This window comes from Macrosteles quadrilineatus, unplaced genomic scaffold (assembly GCF_028750875.1).
Source record: "Macrosteles quadrilineatus isolate MER2022 unplaced genomic scaffold, UCM_ALF_1.0 Scaffold_3__2_contigs__length_128488019, whole genome shotgun sequence".
NCBI classification, from domain to species: domain Eukaryota; kingdom Metazoa; phylum Arthropoda; class Insecta; order Hemiptera; family Cicadellidae; genus Macrosteles; species Macrosteles quadrilineatus.
This window is the reverse complement of record NW_026542596.1, coordinates 47132989-47153715: the sequence shown is the minus strand read 5'-3', so window position 1 is coordinate 47153715 and position 20727 is coordinate 47132989. Positions and strand designations below refer to the sequence as shown.

General features: G+C 34.2%; 1 protein-coding gene across 3 annotated transcripts in view; it reads right to left on the bottom strand.

Moving 5' to 3' along the window:
* Window positions 1-1151: 1151 nt before the first annotated feature.
* The window catches only part of LOC128988620 (mitochondrial protein C2orf69 homolog), a 51107-nt gene continuing 31531 nt past the window's right edge, over window positions 1152-20727 (bottom strand). For 2 of the 3 annotated variants that reach the window (XM_054410080.1, XM_054410081.1), the window contains exons 3-8: window positions 20527-20688; window positions 15554-15681; window positions 12730-12792; window positions 5809-5971; window positions 4587-4839; window positions 1152-3006 (exon numbers count right to left, since the gene is read on the bottom strand). In XM_054410080.1, the coding sequence (XP_054266055.1) occupies window positions 2810-3006; window positions 4587-4839; window positions 5809-5971; window positions 12730-12792; window positions 15554-15681; window positions 20527-20688 (966 nt within the window). In that variant the 3' untranslated portion in view covers window positions 1152-2809. The remainder of the gene's footprint in view (window positions 3007-4586; window positions 4840-5808; window positions 5972-12729; window positions 12793-15553; window positions 15682-20526; window positions 20689-20727) is intronic. The other variant, XM_054410082.1, reaches the window with a different exon arrangement.

Sequence of the window (20727 nt, the reverse complement as noted above, 5' to 3'; positions counted from 1 at the left end):
TACATGTAATGTACACAGATATCAGCCAGAGATTTGAGCTAATCTATTTCAAATTAACTAATATTTCATGAGGAATTTAACAACATTCCCTATTTTAATGCATTGCCTATATAGGTTATGTAGTAAATGATCACACTACTCTTCCCACTGGCGCCTGTCAAAGTGACACCATTTTCGTCAACAGCATAGCATTGTTGTACTCTATTGCAAAACTGGTATAAAGCTGTGTTCTCTGTGCAGGGTGGCAAAAGTATTTAGGCCTGTAGTCTTTGAAATAGAATTTGTTTGTTACCTTACAATATCCTTATTCGTCAGGTAGAACTACATGTTTCATGGCAACTGCCACATCATCAGGTTCATCCTCTTCTACGATTTGTCATACATTTAAAATTAAACTCAAAACACTTCTTGATACGAGACATTTAACAGAAAACTTTGCCATGCAACACATAGTTCTACCTGACAAATAAGGATATTGTAAGGTAACCAAATAATTAAATTTCAATATCCAGAAGTAGGACAATGAATTCTGATACAAACTTGTTGCCATTGGCATTCCTTTTTAGTAAATTTCCCATAAATGAAATAAGCTATTCAAAGTATTTTCTCTTTTTACAGTGGGTCAAATGATTAACGCTGAGGGTAGCCTGATTGAAGGATAACTGTAGAAGAAGTAAGATTAAACAAATTATTGTGCATACATAGTATTTAGTATTCATCAACATCAATTATTGTAATTTAAACCAGGCTTTACCTTTGTGTCATGGATAAGTTTCAAAATGATCTTATGACGTGAATGATGTGATAATTTATTATTGTGCTTATCAAGTACCAACTACAATGAACAATTAATTTTGACAGATTTAAGATATACTACAAATAAATATTTATAATTTTGTAACATTGACCGAAGACTGCCCTCAGAGTATACTTATCATTACAGTAGGAAAATGTATTTGATCAAAACCAAAGTTGTATGTTGGACCCTCATTGTAAAAGGTCTTTTAAGTGTACAACGGGCAAATAGGAGAAGAGGATATCTAGTATAGTATCAAAGTTGTTCTGGAAAGCTAGTGTACCAGAGAAACGATTAATAAAGACATTTTAAAACCCCTCCTTCAAAAGGTTTTGGTACTATTGAGCAAACTGCATTAAATTGAAAAAGGAATTTATTTCGATTTTATTGGTATTGCAATAAAATTGCGTTACAATAAATAACTTAATAACAAGTAACAACAAATGTTCAAAGCGTCAACAAAATATAAAAGAGCTGAACCAGTATTTCAACATATACAAATAAATTGACAAAATAAATATGACACATACAAAATCTACAATTTAATATTAACTACATATTTAATGACAGTAAATCAATCGATGATTTGAAAATTTGATTGGTATAGCCATTGACTATTGGATACAGAAGTGTATTGATAGTCAAAGGTATAGCCAATCAAAATAATAAAGCTTTCTTATCAGTTAATTTTTTGTTTCTTTCCGAGACCTCCAAGACAAAAATTTTAACTCCAAGAGGTATTTGCCCTCCTCAAATATAAGTTTTGTAAAAATTAACTTAAGAAATTGACTTAACCATATCACAAACCCGTTCGATGGTTCTAAAAATTCATCAATTGAAAAGATTTTTTCTAAGATAACTTTCTATGGTTTCGTAGTGAAACTTGGTGTTGTAACAACTTTTGTCTAGAGTTGTAAAATTACTTGATTAACAAAACAACAATACAAAGTTAGTACATTAAAAAAATTCCCTAAATAGATAAGACAAATCTTATTTCTTCTCAAAACATAGAATGAATTTAAAATGCAATGTTTGTCGTTTAAAAAAAGTGAAATAGCAAGAGATATTATAAACTATTACAATAAATATTGAGACAAATATGACATTTTCACTTCTATATAGCTTAATACTAATCAAGTCTTTTTCTTTGAGTCAATAGTGGTTAAATGCACTAATGGTGCATTCACATTTTCCATTGCAACCGTACATGTAAAACCACAACATGATGAACACATTTTAACTTTGATAGAAACAAATGATTTATATTTGAAAAGCTTGAAAATACAGTAAAACCTCTTTAATCCGAACTAATTGGGACCGGGGGTAGTTCAGACCATTCAATAGTTCGTATTACAGAACATATTGTTGTTTTTACATAACAATAGTTAGAGAAAAGTGAAAATTACCTTATAAAGTAAAATACAGTGTTTATTAAATACAGTGGTAAACATAGGGTACGAACAGTACTGTATATTACAATTAAAATAATTATGGTGCGTATATCAATAAATACATTATACAATAAAGAACTACTGTACTGTGTATAGAGTACAGAAATGAGGCGTTCGGATTAGTGGACGTTCGGATTACAGGGGTTCGGATTAAAGAGGTTCTACTGTAAAGGTATTTTAATAATCCTGTAATTTTAATGGGACATAATTTGTTTGTTTTGCTTTTAAAGAAAAAATTTGATACATAATCCAATGTAAGAATCCAATCACTTCAATTCCAAAACAACTGAAACTGTGCAGCAGAAAACTTGTAAATCAAGTTACATGCAAAACCTTTTTGAACATTGTTTCATTACTAATTCATCACTTAGAATATTAAATACGATGTATATACACATGTACAAATCGTTAAGTAACATAGAACATTACGAAATTACATATCCCAAATACACTTAACAGGTGTTTTAAATTAACAAAGACGATTACTGTGGTCAATTCAACATAGAGTATTGTATAAGGCATGGCGATAGTTTTAAACAGTGTTTATACCATGTATTTTCGGTTATGACTTTTTAAACTCTGTAATAAGTGTAAAATGAGTCTCTAGTGAAGGAACTTGGTTTTCAAAGTGCACCGTCCTCTCGACGGCAGCACCCATCTTGTGAAGCAGATCGCTGAACATTTTTTCTTCTTTTCTAATCCACGGTCTACGATCATCATTGATTTGGTAAGGTGTTACGTGAATGTGACTTCTGATTCCTGTATAAAGATTATAGAATAAGTTTTCTAGGTAAATTAAACATCAATTATAAATACCCCCGCCGCAGCAAATCTGCAGACTAAGCAAATTTCCATTTGCCTGATTTGATTTTCAATTAAATCTATTCAAATAACATTAGGTTTAACGAGCACCTAGGTTTGCTGCATACAGGGTAATAAAGTGTGTTTGTTAGTAAAATATTAATAGCTTAGCATAAAATAAATAGATTGGGCAAGTTTGATCCAAATATATGCATAAACAAGCAAACTACAACAGTTTACTTATTCTCTATAAGAATAACAAGGGAATTTTTAATTACAATTTTCTCCGTAACCAATAACCATACAAAAACACTTCAATATACTGAATTATTTGTTTTTTTAAGCTCTTCAAAATGGTTTAGAGGAAATTTGGGAAATCTTATGTTTTGAGGGTCAAAAATGAGAAAAACCAACTTTTACCCCATAAAACCCCGTTCCCATGGTCCGATCATGCTGGTTCGCGAACTCGTTCAAATAAACGTAGGTTTACACATTCGTACCAAATTTCATCGAAATCGGATCATTTTTGCTCGAGTTATCGTGCTAACGGACACATATATATATAAATTTCATCGAAATCGGATCATTTTTATCTATTTTCATCTATTGGACATATATATATATATGAATTTGAATGGATGGTGTTTTTGGCTTCTAGGGACATCAAAATGAAAAAGTAAATCGGTCCCAGGACTAAGTCTTACCATGAGACCTACGGTAATAGCTTATTCCCTATAAAGAAATTCGCTAAAAGATGGCAAATATAGAAAAAAAATAGACAGAATAAAATATACTGTGACCAAAATTAATATACTGTACTAGGCATACCACTCTTTAACAGGTGTATTGCAAAATCTGTCAGAACTTTTATTTACTTTATTACAGTTACACCAATATTTAGCAACCAATAACCAAACAGAATATAGAAGATTTTTTGAAGTTTTGAAATAAAAATACAAAATAATCTCAGCGGAAGAAAATTTCAATAAAACACTGTTATAGTGTTGAAAATAAAAACTAAAACACTAGCTTTATGGAATCAGCAGCATTGAACCTGCACACATTGAACAAATAGTTAATCAAGTACAATAGTTTGTTTTGTTAAGTGTAAAATAAACTAACTTATTCTTTTCTTCATATTAATCCTAATCTTATCTTAATCTAATCTTAATTTTAATTGTTTGAGCCCATTTTGTAAAAACCCATTTTTTTTATTTTATGGATTTTTATGAGAAAAACGGCATTAACAATCAAAATAAAAATAAAAATAAGAATGCCTCGAGAGGACAATTATGGATTACCCATATACCAAATTTCATCAAAATCGGACAACAGGTGTAGTATGTAGCTAAATATACACTCAACCACTTTAAAAACCACTTTTTTGGGGTTGAGGGGAACCCAAAACAAACGGATGTTTCCATCCAAAACTCAAAACCTTTTGATGAAATTAATACTTTTCCCATTGGGGGACAAAGTAAAAATTGTCTACAGCTGGTCCATACAGAGGAAGTCAATGGTTTGCCCTAAGATTTTACCTAGCCTAGTGAGAGTCTCCAATAGATTCCTAGATGTGATCCAAGTGTTTCTACCCCCCGCATGGCCTCCGTCGAGCCAATACATGTCTGTGATGTGAGGTACGACCTGACACTTGGAGTCATCGTCCGGCGTAAGCGTCTTGGAGTAGTGGAACTCATATAGAAACTGGTTCAGGACAACACACCCTTTACTGAACCCCACAAGCTGGATTTCCACCTTGTCTAAGGAGGGGAACTGGATATCTTCTGTGTCCTGAAATGTAAAACAGTGCATGAAAACTTAAACTGAAGTGTTAAACATGCTTCTGCTTTGTAACTTCTAGCATGAAATAATCTTATTTCAACTAACCCATTGGCATTATCTGTTTATGGATGTTCAGAGGATTTTACGTGCTTGTTTGTAAAAATTGTTTTGCCATTCTAAATGCCGAAAAGCTTGCGCTGTTTGAGTTAATTGAAAAAATCAACTGTCTACAGGGATAGTATAACTCTATGAACATTTTCTGATTAAAAAACTTAAAATAAATAAAGATTTTAAAGGGAGTTGTTTGCAAACAGCTTATATTTCCTTGCGGTTTTACAGTAAAAAATAACAGTTAAACAAAATGGTTACTACATAAAACCAACAAGTTCCTTATTCCAATTTACCTACCAAATTTAACCTTTTAGCGACAACGACTAATTTGTGAGGCCTGGGTACGAAAACTTAACTTATGATTAAAAACAATTGGGTAGGTCAAAGTGAATATAAAATACAATATTTAATGAAGGATAGAGTATCTTCATATTTTGTTGAGCCCTGACCCTAATTTTCAAGTCAAAGCTTAATAACTTATTATGCAACACATGTGTTTATAGATCAGAAAAGTTCATTGGGTGGTAAAGCAAATAGATCTTGAGAAGACCTAAAATGCAATGAAAATAAGCAGCCTAACAAGTACTAACAACTTTTTACCACTCAATTCACCTATTTACATTGAGAACAATATAATTCTAATCCCTAACCTAACATCCACATTTGTTTTTTACATAATCAATTTGATAGCCCAATGACAAACGGCATCCATAATCGATCCCGACCTTCAGATTTGAAAACAATTAAATTTGAATTCAACTAACTTTGGGGTACCAGCTTATACATAAATCCTGCCAATTTGGAAAAATCAAGTTTAATTTAAAATACAATAAATTTTAAACTAAGTAATAAAAAATCCATACACACCTCCTTAGCCTCCGTCTTGGCAATGTCTTTGACCTGGGAGGATAGATTCTGCAACAGCCTCTCCAGATGTAACAGTGCACTGTGGTCTGGTGTGTGCTCCGGCACTCCACAGCTGTTGGAGGGTACAAAGTTGTCATAGCAGGCAAAAGTCTTGAACTCCATCCTGGGCGACAAACACGACTATGTAAGCATACTGTTAACGATTCAACTAAACACAAATGAAAATGAATGAGTCATGAATGAGATGAAAAAGTGACTAAGTTACTGCCCAAGACTGATGATGACCTGACATAATATTTTCAATAAATGGACTCGTAAGTAACTACCGCTGTGCTTGAAAAGACTTTGCAAACGAACAAATTAATACATTTAGCCTAAACTTTAAATTCGACAGTATAAGCTCCCTTGGAAAAACATTGAGTTTAAAATTGCATCAATCTAACAAGCGAATTGCAGGAAGTTGTTAAGGCTTTTTTACGGCATTGTGTAGCCTGTGATGCAAATGTTAATGGGTAATCTAAACCGAATTTCCCTTGACCCTCTTTACAAGGCATACAACATTAATTTTTGTCCCAATGACAGGGTACTCATTCCTTCTTTTTTGCAAGGATGGTAGGAACAAACCTGAAAATTGAGTGCTATACTGCCATTCTAAATTTTCATTGTTCATTTAATTTAACCCAGACTCTGGACTTGACTTATTGGATCCCAGTCTACTTTAGTACAATGGTAACACACTGTGCATACACTCTCCTCACTTCAACCCTAGCCTCAGGTACCAAGGAAATCACAACTTTGTTAAAACCATTAGAAACCTCTTCCGTATAGTTGATCTGATTTCAATAAGCCATGATTAATTTCATTGTTGATTGTTAGCTTAACACGATGATGAGTGAACATGAAAAAGATATAATGATAGAATTAAACACCTTGATGATAAATTGGTATTACAGGCAATATAGGCTAAGCCAAATTGTTTAACCCTCCCAGTGTTACTTGACGAAAATTCGGCAAGCACCACACTTTGTATAGTGTTACTTGCCGATTTTTCGACAAGCAGACATCGTTTACGGCGAAGGCTCTATAACTGACTGAATCGGATTGAACTGGATCGAGTTAGGTATCGTTCTTTCCGTTACATTCTAAGCTGTCTCCAGATGTCTGTCTCTAAGCGCTATTCATTTTAGTTCTGAAAATATTGTAGCAGACAGCTGACGTGCGTGTATTTGTAAACAGCTAGGTTCCCCCGGACCGATGACTGATGTGTTTTATTACGTTTATCATTGTTTTAGTGTTAAAAATCAAAAGTAGTGATATACGTGGTGCATTATAAGAAGATTTAAGTGGTTTTGAAGTGCTGGTTGATGATCCTGAAGAAGTAGGTAGTGATATTGATGTAAATTATCAGCCAGATTCCTAGCTATGGTTAGGCTATGCATTCTTAGCTAAACGCTATGTACTGAAATCAGTTTTTTGCCCATAACTTATTTATTTGCAAATATACTTCCTTATATTATTATATATTTGTAATCCTCATAAAATTTAGAACAAAGTGGCTATTTTCAAATATTTATAGGCCTATAATTTATACAATTTCATTAGGCGCGAACTTATTTTTTTTTTGAAAATTTTCGAAATTATATTTTTTTTTACCTAAAAAATTTTTTTTGTTGAAAAAATGTTCCTTATGTTTTATATATAATATTGAAGCCCATGATTTTCCAAACAAAATGGTATATAGAACATTAGAATTAACATTGTTTTAAGCTTCTCAGATCCGTTTTAATAAAACCTTGCAAATGCGCCAAAAATAGGTGGACATTAAGGCCTAAACTATGGACACTTGGAGGGTTAACCCCCTAAATAATCCTTAATGAGCGCTAAAATGCAAAGCGAAAAAAAAAAACAAAAAACAATCACTAATCCAAAAAGCAAAATGAATTTCATGGCTAATTCAGATATTCCAGGTTGAAGAAAATCGAGGTTAAAAATCTCTGTGAAGATTTGTGGTTTTGCTTTCATAAAGTCATATGAGGAAATTTTAAAATCAAGCTACCAACAGATAGCTTAAAACTCTGTTATTGCATTGTTTTACAAAATGTTGAGTATATTATGGATGAGACAACATGCAAACAAATATATAAGTAACTACAAGTGACTGACTACTTTAATCCTAACTACTATAACCACTTAACACATTGTTTTATTTCTAAAACAGTTAAAATTTCATTTTAACTACTAGTAAAGCCTTGTTTATTGGAATCTAGGATTACTTTATATTTCAGAAGAAAAAGACAGGGAGATTTTAGCTGATGGTTAGTTATTATGTTATTAACTCTACAATTGTGACTCGGGGGAGTAGTACTAGTAGTACTAGTATTATTATCGTTGTAAATGTACCTTTTTTATGTGACTATGTTCGTGTGCGTGTTTGCGTGTGAATGTACCATGTGTGAATCGACGACCTTCTGATGAAGTGATTATTTTGACATCCACTGGACGCCTGAGGATGACTTCTGTATGAAGACAAAACTAGTTGCGTGACAGAAATTGCGACTATTGGATTACTAGAAGCAGGTATTTAAACCAATTTATATATTCAACGTAATCCGGAGGCTAACATCAAAAATGAAAACTTTTGAAACTCAGTCTAATCTCAAGAAACCAAACATAGTTTTTAACAAGTGATGATTTACCTTCTTCAATAGTTTTGGAATGCTTAAAGTGTACCAATAGGTTCCAAATTCAAACAGCAATAAATAAAAAGTGAATCTAACTTTAAAATTTAAATTTGTGGCATTTTTTCAGTAAAACTCAAGCACAATCAAACATAGGCTATCATTGAAGATTTTTATCTAATAGTGGGGGAGCTACGTATATAAAAACTGCAAATTGTGATAAGAAAACCCCTTTTGGTAAGAATGTAGGTTATGGTCCGACAACAAAAATAAGATGGGGAGGCATTTCCTAAAGTTGTTATAATCCAAAATGGCGGCCATTTTTCAAAATGGCTGCCCGTATTTTGTGTTATCTTAGATATTCACTAATAAAAGCTTGAAAACGGCATTAACACTATTAAATATTGGTATAATCTTAATCTGGAGATTCCGGCCTTTAATTTAATACCAAGTTTGTAATACATTACAATTATATCATGTCTATAATCTAAGGCTGAAAATATACTAGTTTTCAGCCAATTCTGAAGGTCACCAAAAAGCTGTTTATTTAAGAGTTAAGTTATTCACCTACAACGTTTTATTTACAACGTGTTTTTCACATTTGCCTGCATCCATTTTGAGACATAAGGTAAATAAAAATACCCCCGCCGCAGCAAATCTGCAGACTAAGCGAATTTCCATTTGCCTGATTTGATTTTCAATTAAATTTATTTAAATAACATTAGGTTTTACGAGCACCTAGGTTTGCTGCTTACAGGGTAATAAAGTGTGTTTTTTACTAAAATATGAATAGCTTAGTATAAAATAAATGGATTGGGCAAGTTTGATCCAAATGTATGCATAAACAAGCAAAGTACAACGGTTTACTTATCCTCCATAAGAATAACATGGGAATTTTAATTTACAATTTTCCCCGTAACCAATAACCATACAAAACACTTCAATATATCGAATTATTTGTTTTTTAAGCTCATCAAAATGGTTTAGAGAAAATTTGGGAAATCTTATGTTTTGAGGTTCAAAAATAAGAAAAACCAATTTTTATCCCATAAATCCCCCCATAAAACCCCGTTCCCATGGTTTGATCATGCTGGTTCGCGAACTCGTTCAAATAAACGTAGGTTTACACGTTTGTACCAAATTTCATCGAAATCGGATCATTTTTGCTCGAGTTATCGTGCTAACGGATACACACGCACACACATATGTATATGAATTTGAACGGATGGTGTTTTTGGCTTCTAGGGACATTGAAATGAAAAAGTAAATCGGTCCTGGGACTAAGTCTTACCCTGAGACCTATGGTAATAGCTTATTCCCTATAGGGAAATTTGCTAATAATGTGAAATCACTGTAAAGAGAGTTTCTTCTTCTTCTTTGAGATATTTTACCCATTAAAATATAAGAGGATAAAAATGTTAACAAAATTATGACACTTTCAATTATTTTTCTCAAAAAGGTTGGCAATGCTAAATAGACAAATATTGCCAACAGCTGATTCTACAGGTCATTGTTGTGTTTATTATAATGTGTCGCTCACGTTCTGAGTGTAGTTTTATTAGGAAAACCTGTACAAATTTGGCCGTTACACCGGGCCTAACACGGTGCCAGTTCTAGGGGTTTTATTTTTTTCTGATTCGAGTGAATGAAGATTGGACTCTAAAAATGGCGAAGCCGTTACACTTAGTTCCTCAGAGTGACTTGGGTAGATATTAACCAAAAGTTGTTGATTGGATCATTTTTATACTGTGCCAAAACAAAAGACAGATAATGATAGTTTGCTTTGTTCTGCAAATAATAAAAATGTAAATGCTTGCAGCACCGGATATGTAACGCTTGTCAAAAACTTCAGAACTTTGATGATAGAAATGGTTTACTCGCCGAAATTTATATAGATATAAATGTTTTCAATGAATATCTGTGTGGAATGAAATGAGTCAGAAATACCCTCACCATAGCAAACCTGCAGACTAAGCGAATTTCCAATTGCCTGAGTTGATTTTCAATTAAACGTATTTAATTAGCATTAGGTTTGATGAGTACCTAGGCTTGCTGCTACAGGGAGAGTAAAAAAGTGCGTTTTTTATTAAAATATTAATTACTTAGTATAAAATTAATAAATTTACCAAGTTCGATTAAAATGTATACATAAATAAGCAAACTACAACATTTTGTAACATTCTCCATAAGAATAACATGGGAATTTTAAAATAACAATTTTTGGAACTTTATCCGTAACCAATAATTGTACAAAAACACTTTTATATACTAAATTATTTGTTTTTTTAAGCTCTTTGAAAAGGTCTGGAGAGAAATTGGGACATGTTGTGTTTAGAGGGTCAAAAATTGAAGAAACCAATTTTCACATCATAAAACCCCCCGTAAAACCCCGTTCCCATGGTCCGATCTTGCTGGTTCGCGAAATCATTCAAGTTTATCCCGCCTTACACCTTCAAACCAAATTTCATCAAAATCGGACAAAAAATACTCAATTTATCGCGTTCACGGACACACACACACAAAATATATACATATTTACAAATTTGAACGAATGGTGTTTTTGGCCTCTGGGGACACAATGAAATGTAAATCGATCTCGGGCCTAGGTCTTACCATGCCACCTACGGTAATAGCTACTTTCCCATAGGCAAAATAGCTAAAAATGGTGTTGGTGGAAATATTCTGCAACTTATAAAATATAGCGTGTTTTTTATTTGGTGATACACATTTTCTGTAAATAAATTTACGTTTATTACCTTATTACTGAACTTATATACTTAGCTAATACCTAAAAACCTTAAGATTTATCAGAAACACCATTTTGCATGATGTATATCAAAAGAAAATATATAAAACCCAAAATACGGGCAGCCATTTTGAAAAATCGCCGCCATTTTTATTATAGCAACTTTTGTCGGTGCCTCCCCATCTCATTTTCATTGCCCAACCTTACACTACATTCCAACCAAAGGGCATACTCTTATCACAATTTGCAGTTTTATTATGGTTTTTTTACTGTAGCTCCCCCACTATAACTCTTTGTGAAATGTACCAAGAAGTAATTTTGTCAGTATTGGCCCAGTTATGTACATTACTTCCAAAAAGTATGCACTTGGGTTTTTCTTTGTTGCAATTTGAAAGATGATTCCTGGTTCAGTTGTCTACTTTGAAAGCTATAGGCTCGCAGCAGGAAAACATGGTGTACAGGAAATAAAAGAGTCCCATTCCAGGATTACTCGTTAAAATATATCATGACTCACACAGCAGTGATTTACAATTAGGTCAAACGATAGTTTAGAACAAGGAAAATATGTACTTAATACGTTAACAAATTTTCTTTGAGCTTTTCTACATGGGCTGTTCGTAAATTAAGATCTATATTGAGCTCCAGTTGTGGCCAAGGAAGCTAGTTCAAATTTAAGACCAACGCCAAGTTCTTTACTGCATCCATAATTAACCAACCCCTAATGAAATCCACCAGTTGACAGGCGTGTATGCAAGTAGGTGTTGAGAAGTAGAAAAAATGCATAAGTGGCTTAGGGAGTGTGCAACGAGGCCAGAAGAGGATGTTTATCAGTTTGTTTATATCAAAACCATGATTAAGTTTGAAGAATCTTTGTCTCTTGATAAGGCATTTTAACATTACTAGGGTTTACGGTTCTTGATAGTCTAATAAAGGTGTTCATAGTTTGGCAATCTCTCGTTCAGTTACACTGCGATCCACATGCTAAATTCCCTTAACTCTCTCAAAGTTAACTGATAGAAAACAGCAACTAGCCTACTCCGTGCAAAACATTATAAATATTGTGTAAATAAATGTTTATGTCCACCCCCGAATTCCCTCCAACTTCACACACATTTTCTACGTCCAAACACTTTACTTCATTCACGCCCATCAACTGGCGATGTAATTAAATACCAGTCAAAGCCTGTGACTACAGAAATCTCAACGTTGAACACAATTTATTCTTGGTGGGAGCGTCAAATTATCTTAATATCGCTTAGCATTGCACTTGGGGTGGAAATAGACTAGAGTAATGGTGGATGAAGTAAATACCACAGTGCTGGTATTTATTTAAACCAGCCCGTTTTGCTACAATGGAAACTTCAAGGAGACCTTAATTTAGAGACAAATCCTATATTTTCAACCATAAAGCACTAAAATTATTTATCGACCCAGACAAACCGCATAAACAAGGTTTTACTCAACCATAATTCTAAACTAGAACAGAAAATGACTTGCCTGGTGTGGTCCAAGTCATTGCAGACAATTCCCATGAACGTGGCTAGTTTGGGTGACATGTATCTGAGTAACACACAAATATGATGCACATGCTTGCTCATCCATAAAATACTTGACATTGATACTTCCACTAAGACTTGGCAGCTGTCATTGCAGTTAAGGAATATAAGATAAGATTGAATTTTTAATGAAAACTTACTTTGGTAATAATACAATAATTTTAGTTGAAGGCTGTTTGTTCTTAATGGAAATATCAAAGAAATGTGCAGTAATAAATTTAGAAAACTGTAAAAGCAACTTGCAGATTCAGATTTCATAACAGCCAATTTAATTTTGCTATGTAAGCAAGTTTTCATATTAAATAGCAATACTTAACCATTGTTGATAAACTGGCATGGCTCATTCTTATATACGAATTGTGTATGTTCTGCGAGTTATTTGGAATAGTTGTAAAGCCAGAAACAAAAGGGTGGTGATCCAGAGAGTAGTCACCTAAATTTTTACTTCAAATATTTTAACTTGACCAAGGCTTTAAAAACCTTGAGTGCTTTAGAAAAATATATTTAATTCATATGCAGTGGAACCTCAATAATAAGACACTTTGATAACAAGTCACACTTGATAACAAGTGTCATTTTGAAATCCCCTAGAATTTATTTTACCCCTAATCACACGTTATTACCAACCTCTATAAGAAGTCAACCTTGATAACAATTATTGTTTAATAAACCCCAAAAGAGTGTTGTTATCGAGGTTCTAATGTGATTTAAAAAATTAGCCAAAATTGTTGAAAATAAAAAATATTCAAGTTTGTTAGGGGGCAGTCCAGTGAAAAGGTACCACAATATGGTTCTTAGTTTTAAATGACGAATTCGCTATATAAAAGGAAACCTTAAATTATCTAGAGTGAGAATCGTAAGTGAAAGTAAACTAATTTTTTTACTTGTGTGGATTACTTGATTGTTTGGGTTATCCGGAATTAAATAAGCAACGTTTGGAAAGTAAGTTCAGTTTCCATTTTTCTCCGCGACCACGCTACGATCGTAGTCTCCCGCTTTCTCAACAGCAGCTGAGAGTCAAGACAAACAAAATGACACCATTTTGAGCTCGATGTTGTGTGCACAGTTTGTAGCGATTCTTTTCAAGTGCTCACTTGAATTGGGAAGTTAGGTCTATAATTTGTTTTCTGAGTGCCAGAAAAGTTAAACCAATACTAGATGAAAATATTTTATGTTTAAAAGCCCTGACGTCGCACCTAGCTATTTAAACCCGTTTCTTCATTTAAATTTTTTCCTTCGCGGGCAGCGCTTCAACAGCGATGAAAAGCTGAAAGAAAATATTACCACATGATCGAAAAATCAGGAGGCAAATTTGTTAAAGAGTTGTAAAATACTTAGAAGGGTAGGGTTTAGAGTATTTTGCAAAATAATTTTTTTTACTTCAGAACTTTAAATAAATAATTTAAACTTTAAATAACATAAAAAGTATTACAACAGGCATAATATGTAATGTTTATGTATATCAATATTTTAAGAAATTTTATGCTCTAATACATTTTAAATGTGTACTCACTGTAACATGAAAGCGTTGTTTTTTGCCTACTTGCCTACAAACCACCATTCAACAAGGTTATACACTCAAAAATTAATTAATTTTCAATTAATTGAGTTATTAATTAATTGATGATGGTGCTTGGATAGTACTTGGGTACATAATGCCCTATTCCTCTTAAAAATGAAACTCCCATTTTCAATTATACAAACAGTTAACTGGAAACTCAATTAACATAGCGTTTAGCAAAGAACAACCCCTATTTATCTTTAATAATAAAACTCCCAGTTAACAGTTAACTGTATTAACTCAACTAACAAAATTTTAACAACTAACAAAAGAATACTAAATTTTGTTAGTTCCCACAACTTATTCTATTAACCATTTAATGAAATAAAACCTCCTAACAATAACTAGCTTATTTGTGAAATAAAAAAGTAACAAACGGGAAGTGATACGAGTATTATAACCCAAGTTGATAAAACTTGAGTTAATTGGTGGGTAGCCAATGAACAATGTGTATGCTTACTGCACTTAGAGAATTTTGCCATGCCAGTTGGAAGTTTTTATTATATTTTTTTTTTTTTCAATTTAAACAGTGAATGAAATGAAATGTGAAAATTGTGTAGGGTAATCAAATATAACATTTTCCAAGAGAGGTTTTAGCTAAAGCAAAAGATAAGAATATCGATTAGCAGTAAAAACTGTGGGAAATGAACTTGGGTTATTAAATGAAGTGGGTAAAAATAACAAGTTGTGTATCAAGAATTCTATCAGATCAAAACCATAATAAAATGCATAGCTTTCCACTATTTTTCAGACCATTTTAACCAAAGTTAACCAAAAACCTACCTTGACTAGTCTTATTTCACAATGATTTATAGTTTTAAGCCAATGCTTCCACAATGATACAAGTTAAGGTTCAATCACAGTTCTATATTTGTCAAATGGAAAGTCCTTTTCTAAAACAAGAGCTGGTCCAAAAATGTCTACGGCATAATTACTGCCACACATTATCACAACTGATGGCAATGTAAACTTGAAACAAAAAATCATAAAAGTTTTTAAGATTAAAATACAAACTATAAACTTCCCATCTACTTAATATTCCTCACAACCTGATTTAGGCTAATCCAGTTGACAAACACCTTGTTATGACTTCGTATTGCTTACAAGTTCTGTTTAGCGAACGGTGATGCAAGTTTTGTATTATTTTAAAAGAGGAGTAATATTCAACTTGTAACACTATTGTTCATAGATATGCCGCACATACCTTGAAGGCTTCACAATAACTATGTGAGATTCTGGGAATGATGTCTGTAAGATCAGAGCTGTGTTTTCCAAGTTCCATTTGAGGTAGTTCTTGTTGTCTCGGTGGCTCTCCATCACTTCAGGATAGTCCTGTTAATGGTAAAAAACTAATCAGAAATTCAATCAATTAATTACCTTTTTGGTTTTTCTTGCCTTGAAGTTCTTGTTGGTTTTTGATACCTGATGCGCATTTCGCCACAGGTTGTGGCATCTTCAGAGTTCACTATCCTACACTTACATTCTAATATATACACAGTTTATATACACAAGAGTCACTGTACCGGTTCACATGGTAGCGTTTACACTCGCGGCGCGGCGGGTGTGTGTTGCGAGCGCGGGGTGTTTACTTGTGCCGGGATCGTTGTTAGACTGACAGAAAGAGTGCCTGGTGGATGGACGGGTTGGGGTGTGGAATTCTCAGAATTGTTGTATCTGCGACGTTGTCTAGTTTCTGCGGGGTTGCCAAATCGGTTGGTTTCTATTTCGTACATGGTCTTAAAAATTATGGAGTTATTGAAGTCTTCTTTTATGTTAAGTAGGCTGTCAGGTCCAGATTCGGTAACTTGTTTATAGATTTGGTAGCTTTCCTGTATTTTGGCTGTGGTTTTTGACTGGGTTCTGTTCAGGATAGTAAGGGAATCGGGGAATGTTATTGAATGAGTATGGTTTTGTTTGAGGTGTTTTGCTACTATTGAGGTTGGATTTTTGTAGTGACTAGTGTTGTGTTCTTTGAAGCGTTGGGAAAATGATCTATTCGTGTAGCCAATATATTGTTTGTTACATGGTGGATTGCAGGTTATTTTGTATACTCCTCTGTCTTTTTCTATTGGTCGGGCCTTTGTACTTGCTTCTATGTTGTATAGTGGTATAGGACAGTTTTTGACTTGGTATGCAGGAGTGTAGCCAGATTTCTTGAAAACTTTGCCAATTTTCTCTGATATTCTGCCAGTGTATTTGATTGATATATATTTTGGGTTTGGTTCGGGATTTTGGGCAGTAGTCTCGTTTTCAGGTCCGTGTTTTATTTTCCTTTTCATTTTGTTTATAATGGGGTCAATTATGGTGGGGTTGTATCCATTGTTTTTTGCTATTGTCTTTATTATATTAATTTCTTTTGCATATTCCAGGTCGTTGAGGTTGTAATTTAATAGCCTATAGACTAATGAACGGAAGGCAGCCATTTTTTGATTGTATGCATATATAATTCAGCTAGTGTGGCAGATAAAGGTCCACCCATGGGAAGGCCTTTGGGGTCATAGTAGATATTTCCCTTGTATGAAAAGTAGCTCTGTTTAGTTATTATGGTAGTTATTTTGATTATGTCATTAATTTCATTTTCTAAAAAATTGTTAGATGATTTTAGTCTATTTTTCAGAACTTCTATTGCTTCATTACGTATAGGAAACCCACCCAAACGGACCTCATAATACCTGCCGACTCCAACCATCCATACAATCAAAAAATGGCTGCCTTCCGTTCATTAGTCTATAGGCTATTAAATTACAACCTCAACGACCTGGAATATGCAAAAGAAATTAATATAATAAAGACAATAGCAAAAAACAATGGATACAACCCCACCATAATTGACCCCATTATAAACAAAATGAAAAGGAAAATAAAACACGGACCTGAAAACGAGACTACTGCCCAAAATCCCGAACCAAACCCAAAATATATATCAATCAAATACACTGGCAGAATATCAGAGAAAATTGGCAAAGTTTTCAAGAAATCTGGCTACACTCCTGCATACCAAGTCAAAAACTGTCCTATACCACTATACAACATAGAAGCAAGTACAAAGGCCCGACCAATAGAAAAAGACAGAGGAGTATACAAAATAACCTGCAATCCACCATGTAACAAACAATATATTGGCTACACGAATAGATCATTTTCCCAACGCTTCAAAGAACACAACACTAGTCACTACAAAAATCCAACCTCAATAGTAGCAAAACACCTCAAACAAAACCATACTCATTCAATAACATTCCCCGATTCCCTTACTATCCTGAACAGAACCCAGTCAAAAACCACAGCCAAAATACAGGAAAGCTACCAAATCTATAAACAAGTTACCGAATCTGGACCTGACAGCCTACTTAACATAAAAGAAGACTTCAATAACTCCATAATTTTTAAGACCATGTACGAAATAGAAACCAACCGATTTGGCAACCCCGCAGAAACTAGACAACGTCGCAGATACAACAATTCTGAGAATTCCACACCCCAACCCGTCCATCCACCAGGCACTCTTTCTGTCAGTCTAACAACGATCCCGGCACAAGTAAACACCCCGCGCTCGCAACACACACCCGCCGCGCCGCGAGTGTAAACGCTACCATGTGAACCGGTACAGTGACTCTTGTGTATATAAACTGTGTATATATTAGAATGTAAGTGTAGGATAGTGAACTCTAAAGATGCCACAACCTGTGGCGAAATGCGCATCAGGTATCAAAAACCAACAAGAACTTCAAGGCAAGAAAAACCAAAAAGGTAATTAATTGATTAAAACTGTTCTTGTAACTGGGTTATATCATAAAAAAAAAAAGAAATTCAATATTTTGCTTGGTGTCAAAGCAGTTTCAATTATGGGTAAGGTACCCAAGCAAATAGTCTGATTCATAATTAAATAGAGAGAATGTTTCATATTTAGTAATTAATACAAGAATTATTTGCTGATTCGACTTCATAGGTGTTCTCAATATTGATTCATTCAAAGTTATTAGTTAGTTTCCAAGCTAAACAAAACAGTAAACATATATTTTGAGGTTTTAAAAAACAATAATAATATGAAATACCATCAAGTTAAGCTACAAAAAAAACCGTCGCAGCAAACCTGCATACTAAGCGAATTTCCATTTACCCGGCTCGATTTCTACTAAATTATTCCCTATAAATTTTCAGATTTATTTCCTATTTAAATAACATTAATTTTAGTGAGTAGTTAAAGGTTTGCTGCTACGGGGAAGATGTTGAGATGTGTTTTTTCAATTGAAATATTGATAGCTTAGTATGAAATAAACAAAATTCCCAAATTTGATTAAAATATATTCATAAACAAGCAAACTAGAACAGTTTATTTATTCTCCATAAGAATAACATGGGAATTTTAAATTTAAGATTTTTTTAATTTTCTCCGTAGTCAATGAACATTAAAAAACACTTCAATATACTAAATTATTTGTTTTTTTAAGCTCTTCAAAATGGTCTAGAGAGAAATTTAGAAATTTTAAGTTTTTAGGGTCAAAAATGAGAAAAACCCATTTTTACCCCATAAAACCCCCCATAAACCCCTGATCCCATGGTCCGATTATGCTGGTTTGCGAACTCGTTCGAATAAATGTAGGTTTACACGTTTGTACCAAATTTCATCAAAATCGGATCAATTTTGCTCGAGTTATCGCGCTAACGGACACATATATATATATATATATATATATATAAATATATATATATATATGAATTTGGACGGATGGTGTTTTTGGCCTCTGGTGACCTCAAAACGAAAAAGTAAATCGGTCCCGGGTCTAGGTCTTACCATGAGACCTACGGTAATAGCTTATTCCCTATATGGGAAATTCGCTAAAAGAATAGAGCTGAAAGATTGGCAAAAGAACCGGAACCGAGAATCGATGGTGAAATCGGTACCGAAATTTGTAACCAATATTCCCGGAAAATTACCAATATTGCCACAGTTGCGCAAGATGACAATGACGCTTTTGTGACCGCGGGAGTCAATGATCAATCCGTGACCGTGGGAGGTGTTCATGATTTTGCGGACGATGATGAAGACGTTTCCCTGACCGCGGGGATGTTGATGATTTTGCTGCGATCGTGGATGATAATGATGACGTTTCCATGACCGCTGGAGTTGATGATGATGTCTACACGGCTGCGGGAGATGTTCATGACTCTGCCGCTATTTCAGAAGACGATGATGACGTTTACACGGTGGCGTAAAAAAGATGTTCATGATTTAGCCACAATCATGGAAGACTATGATGATGATACCGCAATCCCGGGATACGATGATGACGTCTACATGGCTGCAAGAGATGTTCTGATTGATGTTCTGCCACCGCGGGAGTCGTTGACGACATTTCTGTGACCGTGGGAATAAGTGATGATGTCTATAGGGCTGCCAAAGATGTTTATGATATTTTTCATAATCGCAGACGACGAAAACGATGACGTTTCCGTGACCATAGGAGATGTTCATGATCTTGCCTGCGATCATGGGAGTCGTTGACGACGTTTCTGTGACCGTGGGAATAAATGATGATGTCTATAGGGCTGCTAATGATATTTTTCATAATCGCAGACAACGATGATGATGATGTTTCTGTGACCACGGTAGATGTTCATGATTTTACCGCAACCGTGATTGACGATGATGAAGTTTCTGTGACCAGAGTTGATGATGATGTCTACACGGACACGAGAGATGATCATGACTTTACCGCGATCGCGGGAGACTATGATGACATCTACATGGCCGTAAGAGATGTTCATGAATTTGCCGCGATTGTGGCTGACGACGATAACGTTTCCACGATCCCGTTTCTGCGATTCCGTGAGACAATGATGATGTCTACATGGCCTTTTTAAAAATAAGTTTTTTTTTCGTAACTCCCTAAGTATGACCAACCTATACTAATGCAAAATACTCAGTTTTAAAAATTGCAATATGCATATTTTGTTTTAAAAATAAAAAATTAAGTAGCCTATCCTAAAAATTTTTAAATACGGTACCGATGGTGCCGGAACCGAGAATTGATTTTGTCTAGGAACCGGTACCAACATTGAAAAAGTGGTACCGACCCATCACGAAATAAAACAAAAAAGCCAATGGTGTGGGAAAAATATTTAATCTGAATCCAAACAGCGTACACAAAATAAAAACCCAACACATTTATCTACCTGGACATCTCCCCCAAAGTACACAACGGCAGAGTGAGGCAGCTCCATGTTCTTAGGTGTGCAGTAGATGACGTCGTTGGTGCGTCCCTCGTACCCCTTCACCTCCTGAACTCGCAAAGGACAGGGCAGGGTTGGACACCCCATCATCCTGCCTTGCGCTTCCTGCAATATCACCACACAAGGTTACGTTACATTGCACCA